Raw genomic sequence first — 20,489 nt, forward strand, 5'->3', positions numbered from 1 at the left:
GGTCCAGGTGAAGCCTCAGCCTAGGTGTACACCCTGGAAGTGTCTGAGTCAACCTCAAGTATAGGTGGTAAACGTAAAGACCCCAGTTTGGAGAGAAGGGATCGCACATAAATTGCAACTGTAAGCCCGGACCTGGGCCGCCAATGAGGGAGATGAACCACCATGGGTGGGAAAATGAGATGGTAATTTGGATGCACAGGAGAACTACAAATGTGTGCAACATAACTGGGGAGCAAATGCCCATGCCTAATCCGCAATGGAGTGATCCCGGCCTCCACCAGGATGCTGGTCACCAGACTTGTCCTAAAAGTTCCTGTCACTAGGCGAATGCCACAGTGGTACACTGGGTCAAGTAAACGCAACACTGAGGGTGTCGCCGATCCATAAAACACACTCCCATAGTCAAGGCAGGATTGAACAAGGATTCTGTAGATCTGCAGCGGCGTAGAGTGATCTGCACCCCAGCTGGTGTTGCTCAGGCAGCAGAGGGCATTGAGGCGCTGCCAGCACTTCCACTTAAGCTGACGGAGGTTAGGAAGCCAAGTCAACAGGTTACCGAAAACCAGTCTTAAGAACATATGTCTCCACTACAGTGAGTGGATTGTCATTAAGGTAAAGTTCTGGTTCCGGATGAATGCTACGACGTTGACAGAGGTGCATAACACACGACTTGGAAGCGGGAAACTGGAAACCATGGGCTAGAGCCTATGACTGCACCTTGTGGATGGCTCTCTGTAGGCACCACTCAGCAACACTAGTACTGGTGGAGCGGTACGAAATGCAGAAGTCATCTGCATACAGAAAAGGTGAGATAGACAGCCCGACAGCTGCTACTAGACCATTAATGGCCACTCAAAACAGACACACACACACACACACACACACACACACACACACACTCAATACAAAGCCCTGCAGGGCCCCATTGTCCTGGATATATGGGTGGAACTATGGGAGGCACCAACTTGGACATGGAAAGTACAAAGCGACAGGAAATTGTGGATAAAAATCTGGAGCATGCCTCGCGGACCCCACTCGTAAAATGTGGCAAGGATATGATGTCGCCAGGTCGTGTCATACGTTTTTCATAAATAAAAAAAAAGACGACAACAAGGTGTTGGTATCTGGAAAAGGCTGTTCGGATGGCAGGCTCGAGGGACACGATTATCAGTAGTAGAGTGACACTTGTGGAAGCTGTCCCCACATGGAGCCAGTAGGCCACGTGACTCCAGGACCCAACCCAACCACCGACACACCATACATTCCAGCAGCTTACAAAGAACATTGGTTAGGCTGATGGGCCAATAGCTATCCACATTAAGTGGGTTTTTATTGGGTTTACCCACCGGAATGATGGTTCTAAAGTTTTGACATCTCTGGCTCAGACAGTAAGTACGGTGCCACCCTGAAAGGGGTTATGGGCATTAAAATCTCCCAAAAGTAGGCAAGCTTTAGGGAGTTGGTCAATCAGTGTAACTAACACATTCGGGGTACTGCACCATCTGGAGGAAGATATTCCCTGCAGACAGTTATTTCCTGCATCATCCTTATTCCGACAGCAACAGCTTTAAGAGGGGTTTGAAAGTGCACAGTTTCACTACAGACTGTGTGTAGGACACAAACGCAAACTCCACCCGACAATCGATTATGGTCACTACGGTTCCTGTAATATCCCTTATAGCCGTGGCGGATAAGGGTCCGCAGTGCCGGGAACCAGGTTTCCGGGATGGTAACGCAGAAAGTAGGTATAAAGCTTACCAAGTTGCCGTTGCTCAGTCAGATGGTGGAAAAAAATTGCCGCAATTCCACTGGGAAGGCATGGAACATTCAATGAGACAGTTTATGCCTCAGGGCCAATTGCTGCCACCGGCTTGTTGCTTGAGCAGTCTATATCCATTGTGTCTGAGGGTCTGGCAAGATCTAGGTCCTCAGTGGATGCCAGGATCTCCACCTTATCCCCAGATGCAGAGCTTGTAGGTAGCAGTGGTGTGAGTGCCACCGCAATTTCCTTCGTCTTAGAGGCCTCTTCTCTTTGGACTTTTTCGCTGCTCGTTGGGTTTCTCTGACTGGGAGGGCATCACTGGTTCAGTCTCCAGGACTGAGGATGATCGTGAAGCCCTATGACCAACTGCTTTTGGACACTTCAGCCACTGGCGGGCATCATCTTTCCCATTAGCAGAAACCTGGGAAGGGAGTGACCCAACGGACACCTTCCTGGTGGTGAGAGACGCCAAAGAAGACTTATGCTTCTCCGGCTAAGAAGTGGTGACTGGTGTCCCTGATGTTTGGGGGGGGGGGGGGGGGGGGGGAGGGTCAGTGCTCCAGAGGTAGATGGTGTGGGAGCAACAGGGGGCGAATTGCCCCCCCCCCCCCCACTCCCCACCATCAAAGGTGCAGGTGTAGCATTCTGGCTCAGAGCTGACTGGAATTCGCAGACCTGATGGAGCTACAACTTTTCTCATAGCCGCGGCATATGAGGTGGTCATAGCCACAGGATGTAGACATGCATAATTTCTCTTAGTGTTAGTGTAGTGTAAGGTTGAGCCAGATAGTAGGTGACTTTATTTTTATTTTCTTTCAAAAGTTACTTTATTCTCTGGCTATGGTCAAGCAGCAGCCGGCAGCTTCGGCTGCCTGTAATTTTCCCGTCCCACGGTCCGGCAACAGCAAGTCAGCACTGGAGTAGGCAATCTTGATCACGTGCCACCTTGTGTAATGACTTGGTAACACCGTCTATGCGACGCTGAGCAAGCCACGCTCTGGAAATTTCCATGCTACCCCACAGGTTCCTCAGCTTCTGACCAATCAGGGCAGACGAAGCCGTGTAGCTGTGCTGGATGCACTCTGCCGCCTTCCACTGGGGCTTGCTCTCTCGATCGCACGCCCGTAGCAGTAAACATCTCCTGCCTTTCCCAGTGCTGCGGCACTGTGGACTTTGTTTTCAGTAGCTGCCACGCCAGTTGGACTTGTCCTTTTGAATGCAGTTGTTGCTAATAAAAGACCTAGTAACTAAAACTGGCCTAATAGTTTCCCGCCCACTGCCTTTCACTCCTGTTATCCTGCACATAATAAAGAAAAGTAAAAACCAAGCTAATGTTAATTCAGAATAACAGCCCTAACATTAGTGTCCAGTTCAGACGTTATTAGCTACTAGTTCCCAGTAAATGATATCTGGGAGAGTCAAGTCGTCATTACAGCCCATGCAGAAGTATAAAAATTTCTAAATTACATACATTTCAGAAGAACAGAGTATTTAAGTGAGTAAATGAATCACGATAGTTCCGTGAACCTTAACGATCGAGATTCCCGAGTCCCTTGAAAAGAAGATCCTTCATGAATAACTGTTATGAAGAATATGAGCTAAGTTTGGGAGAAATTTAGTGACCACCCAGAGGAATTTGACACGGGGGGAGGGGGGGGGGGACCACGGGGACCCCCCTTGGGACCAGACCTCGCCATCTGCTTCGTACCCAGCCCCAGGCAAAAAAACAACTGTTGAGAAAGACCACACCTTGCATTTCTGCTGTGTCTGAGCCGTGTCACCTAGTGCATTATACAACATTAGCAAAGCAAAAAGTACGCGAAACATCTACACTTTATGTAAGACCATTTTTACCTTTGTTAATATTAATACCCTCCCCCCATGAACCATGGACCTTGCCATTGGTGGGGATGTTTGCTTGCCTCTACGATACAGATAGCCGTACCGTAGGTGCAACCACAACGGAGGGGTACCTGTTGAGAGGCCAGACAAATGTGTGGTTCCTGAAGAGGGGCAACAGCCTTTTCAGTAGTTGCAGGGGCAACAGTCTGGATGATTGACTGATCTGGCCTTGTAACACTAATCAAAACTGCCTTGCTGTGCTAATACTGCGAACGGCTGAAAGCACGGGGAAACTACGGCCGTAATTTTTTCCGAGGGCATTCGGCTTTACTGTATGATTAAATGATGATGGCGTCCTTTTGGGTAAAATATTCCGGAGGTAAAATAGTCCCCCATACGGATCTCCGGGCGGGGACTACTCAAGAGGATTTCGTTATCAGGAGAAAGAAAACTGGCGTTCTACGGATCGGAGCGTGGAATGTCAGATCCCTTAATTGGGCAGGTAGGTTAGAAAATTTAAAAAGGGAAATGGATAGGTTAAAGTTAGATATAGTGGGAATTAGTGAAGTTCGGTGGCAGGAGGAACAAGACTTCTGGTCAGGTGACTACAGGGTTATAAATACAAAATCAAATAGGGGTAATGCAGGAGTAGGTTTAATAATGAATAGGAAAATAGGAATGCGGGTAAGCTACTACAAACAGTATAGTGAACGCATTATTGTGGCCAAGATAGATACGAAGCCCACACCTACTACAGTAGTACAAGTTTATATGCCAACTAGCTCTGCAGATGAGGAAGAAATTGAAGAAATACATGATCAAATAAAAGAAATTATTCAGATAGTGAAGGGAGATGAAAATTTAATAGTCATGGGTGACTGGAATTCGGTAGTAGGAAAAGGGAGAGAAGGAAACGTAGTAGGTGAATATGGACTGGGGCAAAGAAATGAAAGAGGAAGCCGCCTGGTAGAATTTTGCACAGAGCACAACTTAATCATAGGTAACACTTGGTTCAAGAATCAAAAAAGAAGGCTGTATACATTGAAGAAGCCTGGAGATACTAAAAGGTATCAGATAGATTATATAATGGTAAGACAGAGATTTAGGAACCAAGTTTTAAATTGTAAGACATTTCCAGGGGCAGATGTGGACTCTGACCACAATCTATTGGTTATGACCTGTAGATTAAAACTGAAGAAACTGCAAAAAGGTGGGAATTTAAGGAGATGGGACATGGATAAACTAAAAGAACCAGAGCTTGTAGGGAGTTTCAGAGAGAGCGTAAGGGAGCAATTGATAGGAATGGGGGAAAGAAATAGAGTAGAAGAAGAATGGGTAGCTTTGAGGGATGAAGTAGTGAAGGCAGCAGAGGATCAAGTAGGTAAAAAGACGAGGGCTAGTAGAAATCCTTGGGTAACAGAAGACATATTGAATTTAATTGATGAAAGGAGAAAATATAAAAATGCAGTAAATGAAGCAGGCAAAAAGGAATACAGACGTCTCAAAAATGAGATCGACAGGAAGTGCAAAATGGCTAAGCAGGGATGGCTAGAGGACAAATGTAAGGATGTAGAGGATTATCTCACTAGGGGTAAGATAGATACTGCCTACAGGAAAATTAAAGAGACCTTTGGAGATAAGAGAACCACTTGTATGAACATCAAGAGCTCAGATGGAAACCCAGTTCTAAGCAAAGAAGGGAAAGCAGAAAGGTGGAAGGAGTGTATAGAGGGTCTATACAAGGGTGATGTACTTATGGACAATTTTATGGAAAAGGAAGAGGATGTAGATGAAGACAAAATGGGAGATAAGATACTGTGTTAAGAGTTTGACAGAGCACTGAAAGACCTGAGTCAAAACAAGGCCCCCGGAGTAGACAACATTCCACTGGAACTACTGACGGCCTTGGAAGAGCCAGTCCTGACAAAACTCTACCATCTGGTGAGCAAGATGTACGAGACAGGCGAAATACCCTCAGACTTCAAGAAGAATATAATAATTCCAACCACAAAGAAAGCAGGTGTTGACAGATGTGAAAATTACAGAACTATCAGTTTAATAAGTCACAGTTGCAAAATACTAACACGAATTCTTTACAGACGAATGGAAAAACTAGTAGAAGCCGACCTCGGGGACGATCAGTTTGGATTCCGTAGAAATGTTGGAATAAGTGAGGCAATACTGACCTTACAAGGTATCTTAGAAGCTAGATTAAGGAAGGGAAAACCTACATTTCTATCATTTGTAGACTTAGAGAAAGCTTTTGACAATGTTGACTGGAATACTCTGTTTCAAATTCTAAAGGTGGCAGGGATAAAATACAGGGAGCGAAAGGCTATTTACAATTTGTACAGAAACCAGATAGCAGTCATAAGAGTCGAGGGGCATGAAAGTGAAGCAGTGGTTAGGAAAGGAGTGAGACAGGGTTGTAGCATCTCCCCGATGTTATTCAATCTGTATATTGAGCAAGCAGTAAAGGAAACAAAAGAAAAATTTGGACTAGGTATTAAAATCCATGGAGAAGAAATAAAAACTTTGCGGTTCACCGATGACATCGTAATTCTGTCAGAGACAGCAAAGGACTTGGAAGAGCAGTTGAACGGAATGGATAGTGTCTTTAAAGGAGGATATAAGATGAATATCAACAAAAGCAAAACGAGGATAATGGAATGTAGTCGAATTATGTCAGGTGATGCTGAGGGAATTAGATTAGGAAATGAGACACTTAAAGTAGTAAAGGAGTTTCGCTATTTGAGGAGCAAAATAACTGATGATGGTCAAAGTAGAGAGGATATAAAATGTAGACTGGCAATGGCAAGGAAAGCGTTTCTGAAGAAGAGAAATTTGTTAACATCGAGTATAGATTTAAGTGACAGGAAGTCATTTCTGAAAGTATTTGTATGGAGTGTAGCCATGTATGGAAGTGAAACATGGACGATAAATAGTTTGGACAAGAAGAGAACAGAAGCTTTCGAAATGTGGTGCTACAGAAGAATGTTGAAGATTAAGTGGGTAGATCACGTAACTAATTAGGATAATGAGGAGGTATTGAATAGGATTACGGAGAAGAGAAGTTATTGGCACAACTTGACTAGAAGAAGGGATCGGTTGGTAGGACATGTTCTGAGGCATCAAGGGATCATCAATTTAGTATTGGAGGGCAGCGTAGAGGGTAAAAATTGTAGAGGGAGACCAAGAGATGACTACACTAAGCAGATTCAGAAGGATGTGGGTTGCAGTGGGTTCTGGGAATGAAGAAGCTGGCACAGGATAGAGTAGCATGGAGAGCTGCATCAAACCAGTCTCAGGACTGAAGACCACAACGACAAAACAACAACAACAACATTAATACTACTGAAATTAATTTTTAATCTGTTGCCATAGCATCATTAAGTGTGTTTTATGTACTTACTAACAAGGAGTTGTAAAGAAGGGAAAGATAAAAGCCCCAATTTAACACCCTGCAAGTAACCTTCGACAGAGTAATAGTCAGAATAAAATCTAAAACTGCCACATACTTCCATTTGGAAAGAGACAGCCCCTACCAGCATTGAACCCATAGTCTGCAAGGAGTCACTTGCAAAGTCATCCATGCCTCTACCTACATTATTAAGTACCTAAGTTACATTGGCAATCACTATTAGTGCTATAAAACAATCACTGGACCCTCCTTTCGCAGAAAATTATTCTGGAGTTATTTAACACTCGACGCCCTGCCATAGTGAGGTACAGTAGAACGGACGTGCCTTGCTGCTTGCTGCGGACGTCAGTGCCGCTGCTGCTCTGGTTCAATCCAGTCATATCTGTAACGTCAGCACTCCGCAATCATAGGAGCACGTCACCTGCTGCATCTGTAGCGCTCCAAGCAGCACTGGTGCTCCAATCAGCACTGGTTCTCAACGTAGAATTCTTAACCATTATATGACTAATCCTTTGAATAACTTTACGCATATTTTCAATACTAAGGAACTTACTTTCCTTCCTATACCCTCTACACATGACAACTGGACTCTAGTTTTATTACAAACAAAAACACATCAATGTCAGCGAGAGGTGACCAGTACCAGAGTCAATGAGTTTTAGGAGGCAGGTAGGTAGGTAAGAGAGTTACCAAAAGGAACAATAGACAAAACTCAGCACAAAAGGCTAAGGGACGCCAACAATCAACCTTATGTAGTTATGAGACCAGAAGTACAAATAACACACGAAATATCATACCAAATGTTTAATAATATTAAAGAAGATAATGGTAATTATTGATCTGATGACTGAAGGAGACATAGAACCACTTTAAATTAAAACCTTGCTAACAGAAGTATTTGTGTAACACTGCACTATTCCACAGCATTGCTAGTAACAATCGCACAACTTAACGACAGCACACCTGTGGATGGACATTCCAGAGATGTGTTGTTCGGTATGGAGATACAAACAAAAGCATACAAAGAAAAACAGAAAATATTTACACTTATTCTGCTATGAAATGTAAATGGAGAAAAGGGAAATGTTGTGTAAGAGAAATAATATTTTGCACTTTTGCTTCTGTTGCGGTTTTACCACCGCTTGTGTTACTATGATGGGTTGCCAATTACTTATGTCTATGTATTATTTTTACTGTTGTACATTTTTTCTATGTTTTACTATCGGTTATTGGAGAGTTTTGCTAGAACTTTGCCAGAACCACTAATTTAATGTGTGTCAATAAACCTAGAGTTTCCCTATGTCACTGTCTTACTAGAATGATAAGGATAGTTATTTAACTTGTAGGATTCCAAGTATACAACAAGAAGTTCCCAAGTATTGCCCATTTTTTAAGTGTTAATTAATATTGTTCTAGGTAAGAAACTATTTTGGAAGGGTAATTTAAGATGTAACCTTGTTTTATTTCATCTGTATTTGGATGTTTATTTGGTTGGACATGCCACCTGCCTCCCCGCTGGAATAGTTTTAGGTAAAAGGCCATTTATTGGCAAAATTGCATTGAAATAGGTCAATGCATTGAAGTGAATGAGAACGAAGTGATTAAATCCCTCAGGACAAGCAACTTTGGCAATTCGCCTTGTCTGTTGGATGAGCAAGAGGACAACCCACAAGGGCACGTGTCTTGCGTGATGAACCGACAACCTCGTGGATCCTTAGCTGTCTATGTCATTCCTTAACTTTTCAGTTTCACGGCATAGTCCGTCCTACCCATTTTCATCTTTCAACTATCCTTAGAACAACGTCTTTTGGAGTTAATTATCCGGGCGTGTTCTAACGCAAAATTATTTAGTCCATGTGGACTAACACAGGTAGACTTTAATCTTTCATGTCACAGAAGGATCCAGGAGAACAGTGTTCCACCCTCTCTAACGATAGCTGTTCGAGCACTCACAGACGTGAACCGCGTCTAGCCCGCAGTAGCTTAACCACCAGTAAGCTAAAGTCTCAGTTCAAGACCTGTGCTTTCTTTGACAATGTTCTTCGACTGAATTTTCCGAAGGATCAGTGACTACTATAGTGGTATTATTTAATTGCATGACGTGTCTCAGGACACTGCGATATACCCAAGGATAGATGTGAGTTTTAAGCAACTAGCCGTTGAGGCCAGCACTAAGGAGTTATAGAGATGGCAAATTTAGTCGCAAAATGGTGAGAGGATGAAGATGGTGAATTTGGTCGCACAGCAAAGTTTCCTTTTGTTTAGAGATGTCGAGTTTTAAGAAGTACGTAGCAGCTATCCTGGAATCGCAGTATTGTTGTATAAACAGTTAAGCAGGTGACACTGTCATGTTAACGATTCACCGTACACCATACCTTCATACAGGAAAACTATTTCCTCCAGGGCCTTGTACCTTACACATTGCAGTTAGTGCCCACAGAGTACCCAGTTGATTTGTTTATTCTTTCAATTTTCGGTTTCGTGAATTGATCGTCTACCTATCTCTGTACGTTACTGCCTTTTATATTTCACTATGACTACTACTAAAGTCGGAATTTCTCTGTTGTTGTCGCTATCAGTCTTCTGGCCTCTCTAGCAGTATTCATCCCACATGGCTTACAGTCCTTGTGAGATATTTTTTTAATGCTAATATGAAACATGTCCTCAGGCTACCCACCCATTCTGTCTCAGACCATTGTATGCAAACTTGACTATACCATCTCTTTACAGACTTGCTCAACCAGTGTCAATGTACAACTGCAATAACACTGCTCCTCCCCCCCCCCCCCCCCCCCTTTCCTGGCATAAAGGTTAAGCAGAATAGCTTTACAGCACTGCTGCCCACTACTTTTCCCTGGCATTGGGGTTAAGTAGAGCTGCACCCACAGAAACTGTGATATGACTTACTTTCTCTAACTGATCAAGCAGTCATCTTCACGATACCACCAGCAGCGACTGAGTCGATGCTGCGTACCAATCCGAATATGACACTAAATCATTCAATCAGTGGTATAACTGTCACAGAAGGGTTGTAATATTGCTGAACAAGAAGGGTAGGAGAGCACAACTGCTCCCCGCCTCTTTTCTCTGGCTTAAGGGTTGAGCAGAGTTGCTTTACGGATAAAATATCACATCTAGAGGCCGTGCTTTTAACAATAATGACAGCAAATCCATGAAGAAGCGGTTTTTCTTGGATATTACTTCAGGGTCTCACAGACATTTTTAGCTGTTACATAGTTCTAACTCGCCCAGAAACCTAAATCCTATATCTCCGACCTGCCCCCCTGCTTAATTTTGAAAATGAGAAAATTTTCCTTCGTTATTTTCACACCTGACTTTATGGTGTTTAGCAAATATACTGATGCATGAGAAACTGCTTCTCATGATATGAACATTATCACATTGGGATGGTCAGCCGAAAGAGGGATTTATCTTTGTTTGTTTATTGATATGGGACATGCAGTAATTTTGTCTTGCAGGATGCTACTTGTTTATCCTTCATTGATCTGTTAATAGGGAGTGTTGGGGTTACTCTTCAGGGACTGGGAAGGTGAAGCTGTCACAAGTCCGTTCTGCAGGGAATGCCGAACACACTTCTCCCTCCGGCACCACAGTGATGTACTGGAGCAGTGGGGGATCTTGGGTAAAGGGGTGGGGGAGGTTTCCTGTCTTTGGGATCTGTCATCTTTCCTTCTTCATTTACAACACTCCAAAGATTCTATTTCATTTCTTTCTTCTTGCCAGAGTACCTAGCTATCCTTCCCTCTGTCCATATGCATATGTCTCTATTTCTGAGACCCTTCAACACTTGTCAATGTTGACTAAAGCCTATTATAAAGGAGGACCCAGGTAACAAGCTAGCATTTCTGCACTACTGAAGATACTGAATTTACTTGATACCTAACTACATAATTACTGTGGCATACCTGTCACTTATGAACCAATTTACAAATACATAATGTAACACAAACCTCCTATATGCAGTAGACCAACCTACGGTATTAACCCTTCATTGCTATGAACACAACTTCCAGTTACAGACATACGAGATATAAACATCAGGCAGTGGACTTCAAGCAAACCATTCTTATTGTGATGTTATCACGCCACCAATAACCTTTCATGCCACCATGGCTTACTCCCTCAGTACTCGCGAAAATTTACCTACATTTTTCTGCCTAAAGGCTCATTTGTTGTACCTCTGTCAACCGATTTCCCTGCTTTGTCCAATATATATCAAATGATCACCTCTTAACGTCAATTGATGACCTCTTAAAACATGAGGAAGGACAAATATCTTAAGATTGCCTGTTAGCACACCTAAATGAATGGCAGTTAGCCACTCAACTACATACAACCGTTATACCCAGTGCCACAGTAACCGTGGTCACTGCTATTCTTATTATTGTACTGATACGGACCTTGTACAAAAAGGGATTTTGCGAATGGTTAAGACCGACCCTCCAATAGTTCCAGAAACCCAGCCTCAGGGCAAATATTGACTCGAAGCAAAACCCTATCAGGCATGTGCCCTCCCTTAGTTTTAAGAGTGTAACTGTGTTATCAACTAATGTGAAAACTTGTGCTGCATAATGAAGTGCTCCCCCTAGAGCTACCCCCCTTTTAAAATGTGTGTGAAGCATGTGAACCTCCCCTCATATCCCACTGCTCTGAGTTCCTGTGAATGGGCTTGGACACTGCCACGCCCCCTTCTGCCCAACAGCTCATGCACTGCCGAGGACAACACACCACGTCGCATCGCGCCACTCGTCTCTGCAAGCAACTTCAGTGGATACGTACATATTTCAAAATTGTCTAAAAACACCAGACATCTGGCATTCTTGCCTGATTCAAACTATTTTGATGTTTTATTCACTCTCGTCAACTCACGTAATTTTGTTTTGATGTGTTGTAATGATCATAACTTGTTCGTGTATACACATAATAATGCTGACGTGTGAGCCCCTTGCGACCCCTAGGAGGTCTTAAAGTATCTATACCCACCCACAGATTAAGGCCCCTGCTGCTGTCTTCTGTGGGAATCTTTAACAGTCAAATAACCACTTTGTTTTGCAAACTAAAATTGTCTACATTTACGTACCAATTACATTGAGCGAATTCACATACATTCTCCGCTCCCACAGATAGGGGAGGAGTGTAAGGTTGAGCCAAATAGTTGATTTTACTTTATTTTTATATGCTTTCAAAAATTACTTTATTCTCTGCCTGCGGTCAAGCAGTAGCTGGCAGCCGGTAATTTTCCCATCCCATGGTCCGGCAACAGGAAGTCAGCACCGGGGTAGGCAATCTCAATCACATGCCTCCCTCGTGTGCTGACGTGGTAACATTGTCTATGCAACAGTGAGCAGGACACACTCTGGAAATTTCCATGTCGCTCCCGCGGGTTCCTCAGCTTCTGACCAATCAGGGCGGAGGAGGCCGCGTGGCCGTGCTGGATGTATTCTGCCACCCTCTGCCGAGGCTTGTTCTCTCGGTCGTGCGCCTAGTAGCAGCAAACATCTCCTGCCCTCCCCGGTGCTGCAGCACCATGGACTTTGTTTTCAGTAACTGCCACGCCAGTCGGACTTGTCCGAATGGCAGACACCACTTTTCCTTAACTTTGCGAACTACGTTTCGCCCATGACTACGCTCTGGCTCACCCTCACCTCCCTAGGCCTCACTTGTGTGTCCCTTTTGAATTCAGTTGTTGCTAATAAAAGACCTAGTAACTAAAACCGACCTAATGGTTTATTCCTGCCTACCGCCTTCCACTCCGGTTATCCTGCACAGTAGGTCAGTCAGTCTAGAGCCTTGTAATCCATTATTTTCCTCTCTTTCTGTAAAATCCTGCATTCTGGCGACCAAGATGAATGACGCTTTCTGCAGTTTACATACATGGGAGGCAGGGCACATGGATTATTGGGATGAGATAGACGTCCACAATCTCGACATGTGACGCTGGAAGTACAGCAGGAAGATATATGGCCGAACTTCCAGCACTTAAAGCACAGCATTGGGAGAGGGATATATGGCTTGACATCACAGCAGTAGACCATCACCTTGACCTTCTCACGTAAGGTGTCACCGTCAAAGGCCAAGATGAAGGCACTGGTGGCAACCTGATTATCCCTCGGACCCAGATGGACGTGCCGCTCAAAATGAACACCTTGCTACTCTAAATTGGCGTGCAGCTTGTCGTCAGACTGCAAAAGAAGGTCCCTGTGGAACATAATACCCTGGACCATATTTAAGCTCTTATGTGATGTGATGGTAACAGAAACATCCCCTAACTTGTTACAAGCGAGTAAAGTCCATGACTAGACAGAGGATGCTGTTTTTATCAAGACTGACCCAGGCTGCATTTTAAACAAGCCCTTCACCTCCCCAAAATTGTCCTCTAAATGCTCTACAAAAAGCTGTGGCTTCATCAAAACAAAGAAGTTCCCATAAGTTCGCATACATACCGGGGTGAATAAGGTTCACTGCCATCCTTAGCCTAGCATTCCTTCTATGGTGTGGCCAGGGAGGGGAATGATTTAGGATAGTACTTTCTTGCATTCTACTGAGACTTGGAGTGTTTAGAGACTGCTGGTGTTTGATCTTCAACAAGTGATGACGTTGTATGCTTCATTGCGCATCATCCGCCCTGATTCCACCCACTCTGACTAGGGGCCCTCCACACAGGCTCCACCCAGCTGCAGCAAAGGCTGCCTGGCAGGATAGCCATTGCTGGGAGTCCTGATGCCCCAGGATGACAGGCATCTACTCTTTGGCTGTGGGGAGTTAACGGTGCAGGCATCAGCAGAGTGATCCCTGTGTTGCCAAGAGGCTACAACCAACAGGGTACATGGTGGCCCCACCACAATGGACTGGCCACTGTGCTGGATATGAGATGCAAAGTCCATGGTCATCATCGGCGCAAAAAGCAACACTGCATGGCGCATGGTGGAAAATGCACCCAGGAAGGTGTCCTCGTGCAAGAGATGGAGAATGAGCTGGACTGCAGTGTGGTGATGAGAAAGTGGGCTAAAGATCTCAAGGCACGATGAACACGATGCACCATGTAAAGCGCCCTTCCCCAATTGGCTCACTCTTAGGGGAAATTTTGAAAAATGGAGGTCAAACCCTACAGGGGACTATCACATAAAGGCCGAGACGTGTGAGGCTACTTTTAGTCACCTCTTACGACAGGCAGGAATACCTCGAGCCTATTCTAACCCCCACACCTGCTGGGGGTGTGACTAAGAGAAAGATAGATACCACCTACAGGAAAATTAAATAGGCCTTTGGAGAAAAACAGGTACATGAATATCAAGAGAAATGGAAAAAGGACATAGATGAAGATGAGGTGGGAGATATGATAGTGCAAGAAGAATTTGACATAGCACTGAAAGACCGAAGTCCAGGAGCAAACCACATTCCGTCATAACTACTGACAGCCTTGGTAGAGCCAGCCAGGATAAAACTCTTCCATTTTATACACAAAATGTATGACAGTTGAAATACCCTCACGCTTCAAGAAGAGTATAATAATTCCAGTTCCAAAGAAAGCAGTTATTAAAGGTGTGAAAACTACCAAACTATCATTTTAATAAGTCATGGTTGCAAAATACTAACATGAATTCTTTACAGTAGAGGAATGGAAAAACTGGTAGAAGTCGACCGCGGGAGAGATCATTTTGGATTCTCGAAAATGTAGAAACAAGTAAGACAACACTGGCACATGACTTATCTTAGAAGATAGGTTAAGGAAAGGCAAACCTACATTTATAGTGTTAGTAGAATTACAGAGAGCTTTTGGCAATGCTGACAAACACACTGAAATTCTGAAGGTAGCTGGGGTTAAAATCGAGGGAGTGAAAGACTATTTACAACTTACACAGAAAGCAGATGACAGTTATAGAAGTTGAGGGGTACGAAAGGCAAGCAGTGCTTGGAAAGGGAGTGATGCATGGTTGTAGCTTGTCCCCAGTGTTATTCAATCTGTACAATGAGCATGCAGTACAGGAAATCAAAGAAACATTTGGAATAGGGATTAAAGTTCAGGCAGAAGAAACAAAAACTGAGGTTTGTCAATGGCATTGGCATTCTGTCAGAGGTGGCAAGGGAGTTGGAGCAGTTGAACAGAATGGAAAGGATGATATTCAATGTGTACAATGAACATGCAGTAAAAGACAAACAACAACAAAAGCAAAACAAGGATAATGGAGTGTAGTTGAATAAAATAAGATGATGCTGGGGGAATTAGACTAACAAAGTAGAGAGAGAGCGGGGAGTCGAGAGCGGGGAGTCGAGAGCGGGGAGTCGAGAGCGGGGAGTCGAGAGCGGGGAGTCGAGAGCGGGGAGTCGAGAGCGGGGAGTCGAGAGCGGGGAGTCGAGAGCGGGGAGTCGAGAGCGGGGAGTCGAGAGCGGGGAGTCGAGAGCGGGGAGTCGAGAGCGGGGAGTCGAGAGCGGGGAGTCGAGAGCGGGGAGTCGAGAGCGGGGAGTCGAGAGCGGGGAGTCGAGAGCGGGGAGTCGAGAGCGGGGAGTCGAGAGCGGGGAGTCGAGAGCGGGGAGTCGAGAGCGGGGAGTCGAGAGCGGGGAGTCGAGAGCGGGGAGTCGAGAGCGGGGAGTCGAGAGCGGGGAGTCGAGAGCGGGGAGTCGAGAGCGGGGAGTCGAGAGCGGGGAGTCGAGAGCGGGGAGTCGAGAGCGGGGAGTCGAGAGCGGGGAGTCGAGAGCGGGGAGTCGAGAGCGGGGAGTCGAGAGCGGGGAGTCGAGAGCGGGGAGTCGAGAGCGGGGAGTCGAGAGCGGGGAGTCGAGAGCGGGGAGTCGAGAGCGGGGAGTCGAGAGCGGGGAGTCGAGAGCGGGGAGTCGAGAGCGGGGAGTCGAGAGCGGGGAGTCGAGAGCGGGGAGTCGAGAGCGGGGAGTCGAGAGCGGGGAGTCGAGAGCGGGGAGTCGAGAGCGGGGAGTCGAGAGCGGGGAGTCGAGAGCGGGGAGTCGAGAGCGGGGAGTCGAGAGCGGGGAGTCGAGAGCGGGGAGTCGAGAGCGGGGAGTCGAGAGCGGGGAGTCGAGAGCGGGGAGTCGAGAGCGGGGAGTCGAGAGCGGGGAGTCGAGAGCGGGGAGTCGAGAGCGGGGAGTCGAGAGCGGGGAGTCGAGAGCGGGGAGTCGAGAGCGGGGAGTCGAGAGCGGGGAGTCGAGAGCGGGGAGTCGAGAGCGGGGAGTCGAGAGCGGGGAGTCGAGAGCGGGGAGTCGAGAGCGGGGAGTCGAGAGCGGGGAGTCGAGAGCGGGGAGTCGAGAGCGGGGAGTCGAGAGCGGGGAGTCGAGAGCGGGGAGTCGAGAGCGGGGAGTCGAGAGCGGGGAGTCGAGAGCGGGGAGTCGAGAGCGGGGAGTCGAGAGCGGGGAGTCGAGAGCGGGGAGTCGAGAGCGGGGAGTCGAGAGCGGGGAGTCGAGAGCGGGGAGTCGAGAGCGGGGAGTCGAGAGCGGGGAGTCGAGAGCGGGGAGTCGAGAGCGGGGAGTCGAGAGCGGGGAGTCGAGAGCGGGGAGTCGAGAGCGGGGAGTCGAGAGCGGGGAGTCGAGAGCGGGGAGTCGAGAGCGGGGAGTCGAGAGCGGGGAGTCGAGAGCGGGGAGTCGAGAGCGGGGAGTCGAGAGCGGGGAGTCGAGAGCGGGGAGTCGAGAGCGGGGAGTCGAGAGCGGGGAGTCGAGAGCGGGGAGTCGAGAGCGGGGAGTCGAGAGCGGGGAGTCGAGAGCGGGGAGTCGAGAGCGGGGAGTCGAGAGCGGGGAGTCGAGAGCGGGGAGTCGAGAGCGGGGAGTCGAGAGCGGGGAGTCGAGAGCGGGGAGTCGAGAGCGGGGAGTCGAGAGCGGGGAGTCGAGAGCGGGGAGTCGAGAGCGGGGAGTCGAGAGCGGGGAGTCGAGAGCGGGGAGTCGAGAGCGGGGAGTCGAGAGCGGGGAGTCGAGAGCGGGGAGTCGAGAGCGGGGAGTCGAGAGCGGGGAGTCGAGAGCGGGGAGTCGAGAGCGGGGAGTCGAGAGCGGGGAGTCGAGAGCGGGGAGTCGAGAGCGGGGAGTCGAGAGCGGGGAGTCGAGAGCGGGGAGTCGAGAGCGGGGAGTCGAGAGCGGGGAGTCGAGAGCGGGGAGTCGAGAGCGGGGAGTCGAGAGCGGGGAGTCGAGAGCGGGGAGTCGAGAGCGGGGAGTCGAGAGCGGGGAGTCGAGAGCGGGGAGTCGAGAGCGGGGAGTCGAGAGCGGGGAGTCGAGAGCGGGGAGTCGAGAGCGGGGAGTCGAGAGCGGGGAGTCGAGAGCGGGGAGTCGAGAGCGGGGAGTCGAGAGCGGGGAGTCGAGAGCGGGGAGTCGAGAGCGGGGAGTCGAGAGCGGGGAGTCGAGAGCGGGGAGTCGAGAGCGGGGAGTCGAGAGCGGGGAGTCGAGAGCGGGGAGTCGAGAGCGGGGAGTCGAGAGCGGGGAGTCGAGAGCGGGGAGTCGAGAGCGGGGAGTCGAGAGCGGGGAGTCGAGAGCGGGGAGTCGAGAGCGGGGAGTCGAGAGCGGGGAGTCGAGAGCGGGGAGTCGAGAGCGGGGAGTCGAGAGCGGGGAGTCGAGAGCGGGGAGTCGAGAGCGGGGAGTCGAGAGCGGGGAGTCGAGAGCGGGGAGTCGAGAGCGGGGAGTCGAGAGCGGGGAGTCGAGAGCGGGGAGTCGAGAGCGGGGAGTCGAGAGCGGGGAGTCGAGAGCGGGGAGTCGAGAGCGGGGAGGAGAGAGGGGGGAGAGAGGGGGGAGAGAGGGGGGAGAGAGGGGGGAGAGAGGGGGGAGAGAGGGGGGAGAGAGGGGGGAGAGAGGGGGGAGAGGGGGGGGAGAGAGGGGGGAGAGAGGGGGAGAGAGGGGGGAGAGGGGGGAGAGAGGGGGAGAGAGGGGGAGAGAGGGGGGAGAGAGGGGGGAGAGAGGGGGGTGGGGATTGGGAGGGGGGGTTAAAAATCATAGAGGGAGACTAAGAGATAAATATAGTAAGAAGATTCAGAAGGATGTATGTTGCAGTAGTTATTTGGAGATGATTAGCACAGTATAGAGGTATAGAGTAGCATGGAGAGCTCGTCAAACCAGTCTTCGGACTGAATCCACGACAACAATAATTATCTCTGCACCAATATAATCTTAAAAAATTTCCATCCACAGGCTCTAATGGACACTTTTGTTACCAACCAACTGCTGAGTTATCCTCTGCCAGTGGTGTCATTGGATGCAGTATTGAGGGGCTCAACACACCATTCTTCCTGATGTAAGCTTTTGTGACCTGGAGCCATTACTGTTTGATCAAGTAGCTCCTCAAATGGCATCACAAGGCCGTGTGCATCCTGTTTGTTCTCCTACCAAGGAAAAACCCCTGGCAATAGTGGGAATCAAAGCCAGATCCTCCATATAGCAGTCAATCACACTATCCAACTGCCATTCAGCTATGGAGGCAGACAAGATCATCTTAACCTGTTACATATTTTTCTCTGAATCAACAATTGCAATTAGTGTTACAGAATTTAATTTTTCCATCACCAAATTATTTATGAGATATTTAGTATGTGTTTCAAACTTTGATTTTTTGGCCAATGACATAAAACTCACTCAATTCTGTACAATGTTTCTGTTCACCTAAAACACTGCACCATCTCTTTTGGTTTTGAAGATCTAATAGCAGCCACATTTGCAGACTGAATTATGGGATTTTAGGTCCACCTGTTATGGAAATGTCAGCTCTTTTTAATGTCCAAATATGTTTCAGTACCTGTGTGCTATCATCACTAGGTGTTTTGATTCCTTTCTTACATTATGGAATAGTTGTTTCTGTACAGACTCGTTTGCATTATTGTATAGCTTGCTCTCTATTTTCATAATCCCTACCTATTTCATGCTCATCCATTGTGGAAACACACACAAATAAGGCATGTTCTTTAAAGAACTCTCAAAAGTTAAATTTTTGTGGACAAGTTTGAATGTAAAAAAGAATATCTGTTTGCATAACAGATGGAACTTAAATTCCATTTTACTGTCATCAGTTCTTAAGTAAGTTTTGACATGCAACATAATAAAGCAAAGGTCAGTCCACTGTCAAATCAAACGTAGGTGAAAACAAAGTTGCATGAACTGCACAGGAAAGTTTGCATTTACAGGAGATGAGTAAAGAAGTAACTGTTGTTAAAGATGTGCAAGCTATTAACACTGCTTGGCACAAGCTGTCAATTGAAGAATGCTAAAGACAATGAGGAAACAGATGGCACTGGCTGTGAGGTGGTACTGTGCAATGGGGAAAGAAACAAAGTGGCAATCATGACTTGTACCTTGACTTCATCATGCTGAGGAATTACACTATATTATATTAAATAATATGGTACTATGCAATAATGACATCCATTAGCCTTTTGGATTAGACAAAAATGTTGTAATGTGAAATACATATGTTTATGGAAGTAGGATGATGCTCCCCTTAGCAATTACTGTAACCTGGCCTCTGAGTAGACACCACCTGACATGCTCCACCTCTCTCCCATTCCTCTCCATTTCAATTTCATGTCACTTCCTCTCACCCCAGCTAAGACTGCTGCTTGATGTCTCATGCTACAGTATCGGGATAGAATAGCAACTAAGTGTGTATGGGCTGGGCTCTCTGTAGCAGGACTTCATCTGAAAGTTTAGTTAAGTATTACCTTTACAACTAGAAATACTGTTGCTTGACATCCCTTCTATTCCTCGGATACTGAAATGCCTCAAATAGCTTTTATATTCTTAATTTTTATTTAATGTAATGACTAATGTAACACACACACACACACACACACACACACACACACACACACACACACACCATTACCAACTGCACAAATAAGAGTGAAATTATATTGCACACCTAAATAATTCATGTTCATTCTGCTAAAAAAAAAAAAACCTCTGCTACAGCATACATTCTCATACGATGAAAATTTGTTCACAAAAAAACTGAAATTGTGAAGGTTATTGTTGTAGTCTGACATTCAACAGCATTTTTATCAAATCATTATTTTCAAACAAAAATTTTCAAAACACCTGGAGCAATGTCCTGACAGTTTAAAGCCTAGAGTCAAGCTAAGAAATTTTTTTGTCAGGCTAGTATCAAGGTTTGAGTCCCAATCTAGCTCATATTTAGAGCCCAACAAGAGGAGAAAAAAAATCAACTCACACTCAAACACAAAACTGGAAACTATTAAGTGTCTTTCTTCAAACGTAATTTGTTAGCCTACATTGACATAACGGCAGAACATCGAATCACAACATAGAGATCCTTTAGGGAAGTTCCTTTCAGCAGATGCAGGGACAATAGTCTGAATAGTGGGTCTTTTAACATTAGCCAACATGGTCTTGCTATGTTGTTACTGCAAACAGCTATAAGCAAGGAGAAACTACTGTCATATTTCCCGAAGACATGGAGCCCTACTATATTGCTCAATGATGATGGCATCTTCTTCAGTACAATACTCCAACGAT

The 20,489-nt window shown here is 46.7% G+C and overlaps 2 protein-coding genes across 5 annotated transcripts in view; one reads left to right on the forward strand and one right to left on the reverse strand.

The window, feature by feature from the left end:
• Positions 1-20,489, reverse strand: part of LOC126285330 (microprocessor complex subunit DGCR8) — a 228,841-nt gene that overhangs the window by 173,941 nt on the left and 34,411 nt on the right. The window lies entirely within an intron of this gene.
• LOC126285077 (uncharacterized) lies at positions 11,654-19,225 on the forward strand. The gene is made up of 3 exons (XM_049984400.1): positions 11,654-11,821; positions 15,274-17,715; positions 19,142-19,225. The coding sequence occupies exons 1-3, from the start codon at positions 11,654-11,656 to the stop codon at positions 19,223-19,225; spliced, it is 2,694 nt and encodes an 897-aa protein (XP_049840357.1).

Source organism: Schistocerca gregaria, chromosome 8 (genome assembly GCF_023897955.1).
Source record: "Schistocerca gregaria isolate iqSchGreg1 chromosome 8, iqSchGreg1.2, whole genome shotgun sequence".
In the NCBI taxonomy this organism is placed as follows: Eukaryota; Metazoa; Arthropoda; class Insecta; order Orthoptera; family Acrididae; genus Schistocerca; species Schistocerca gregaria.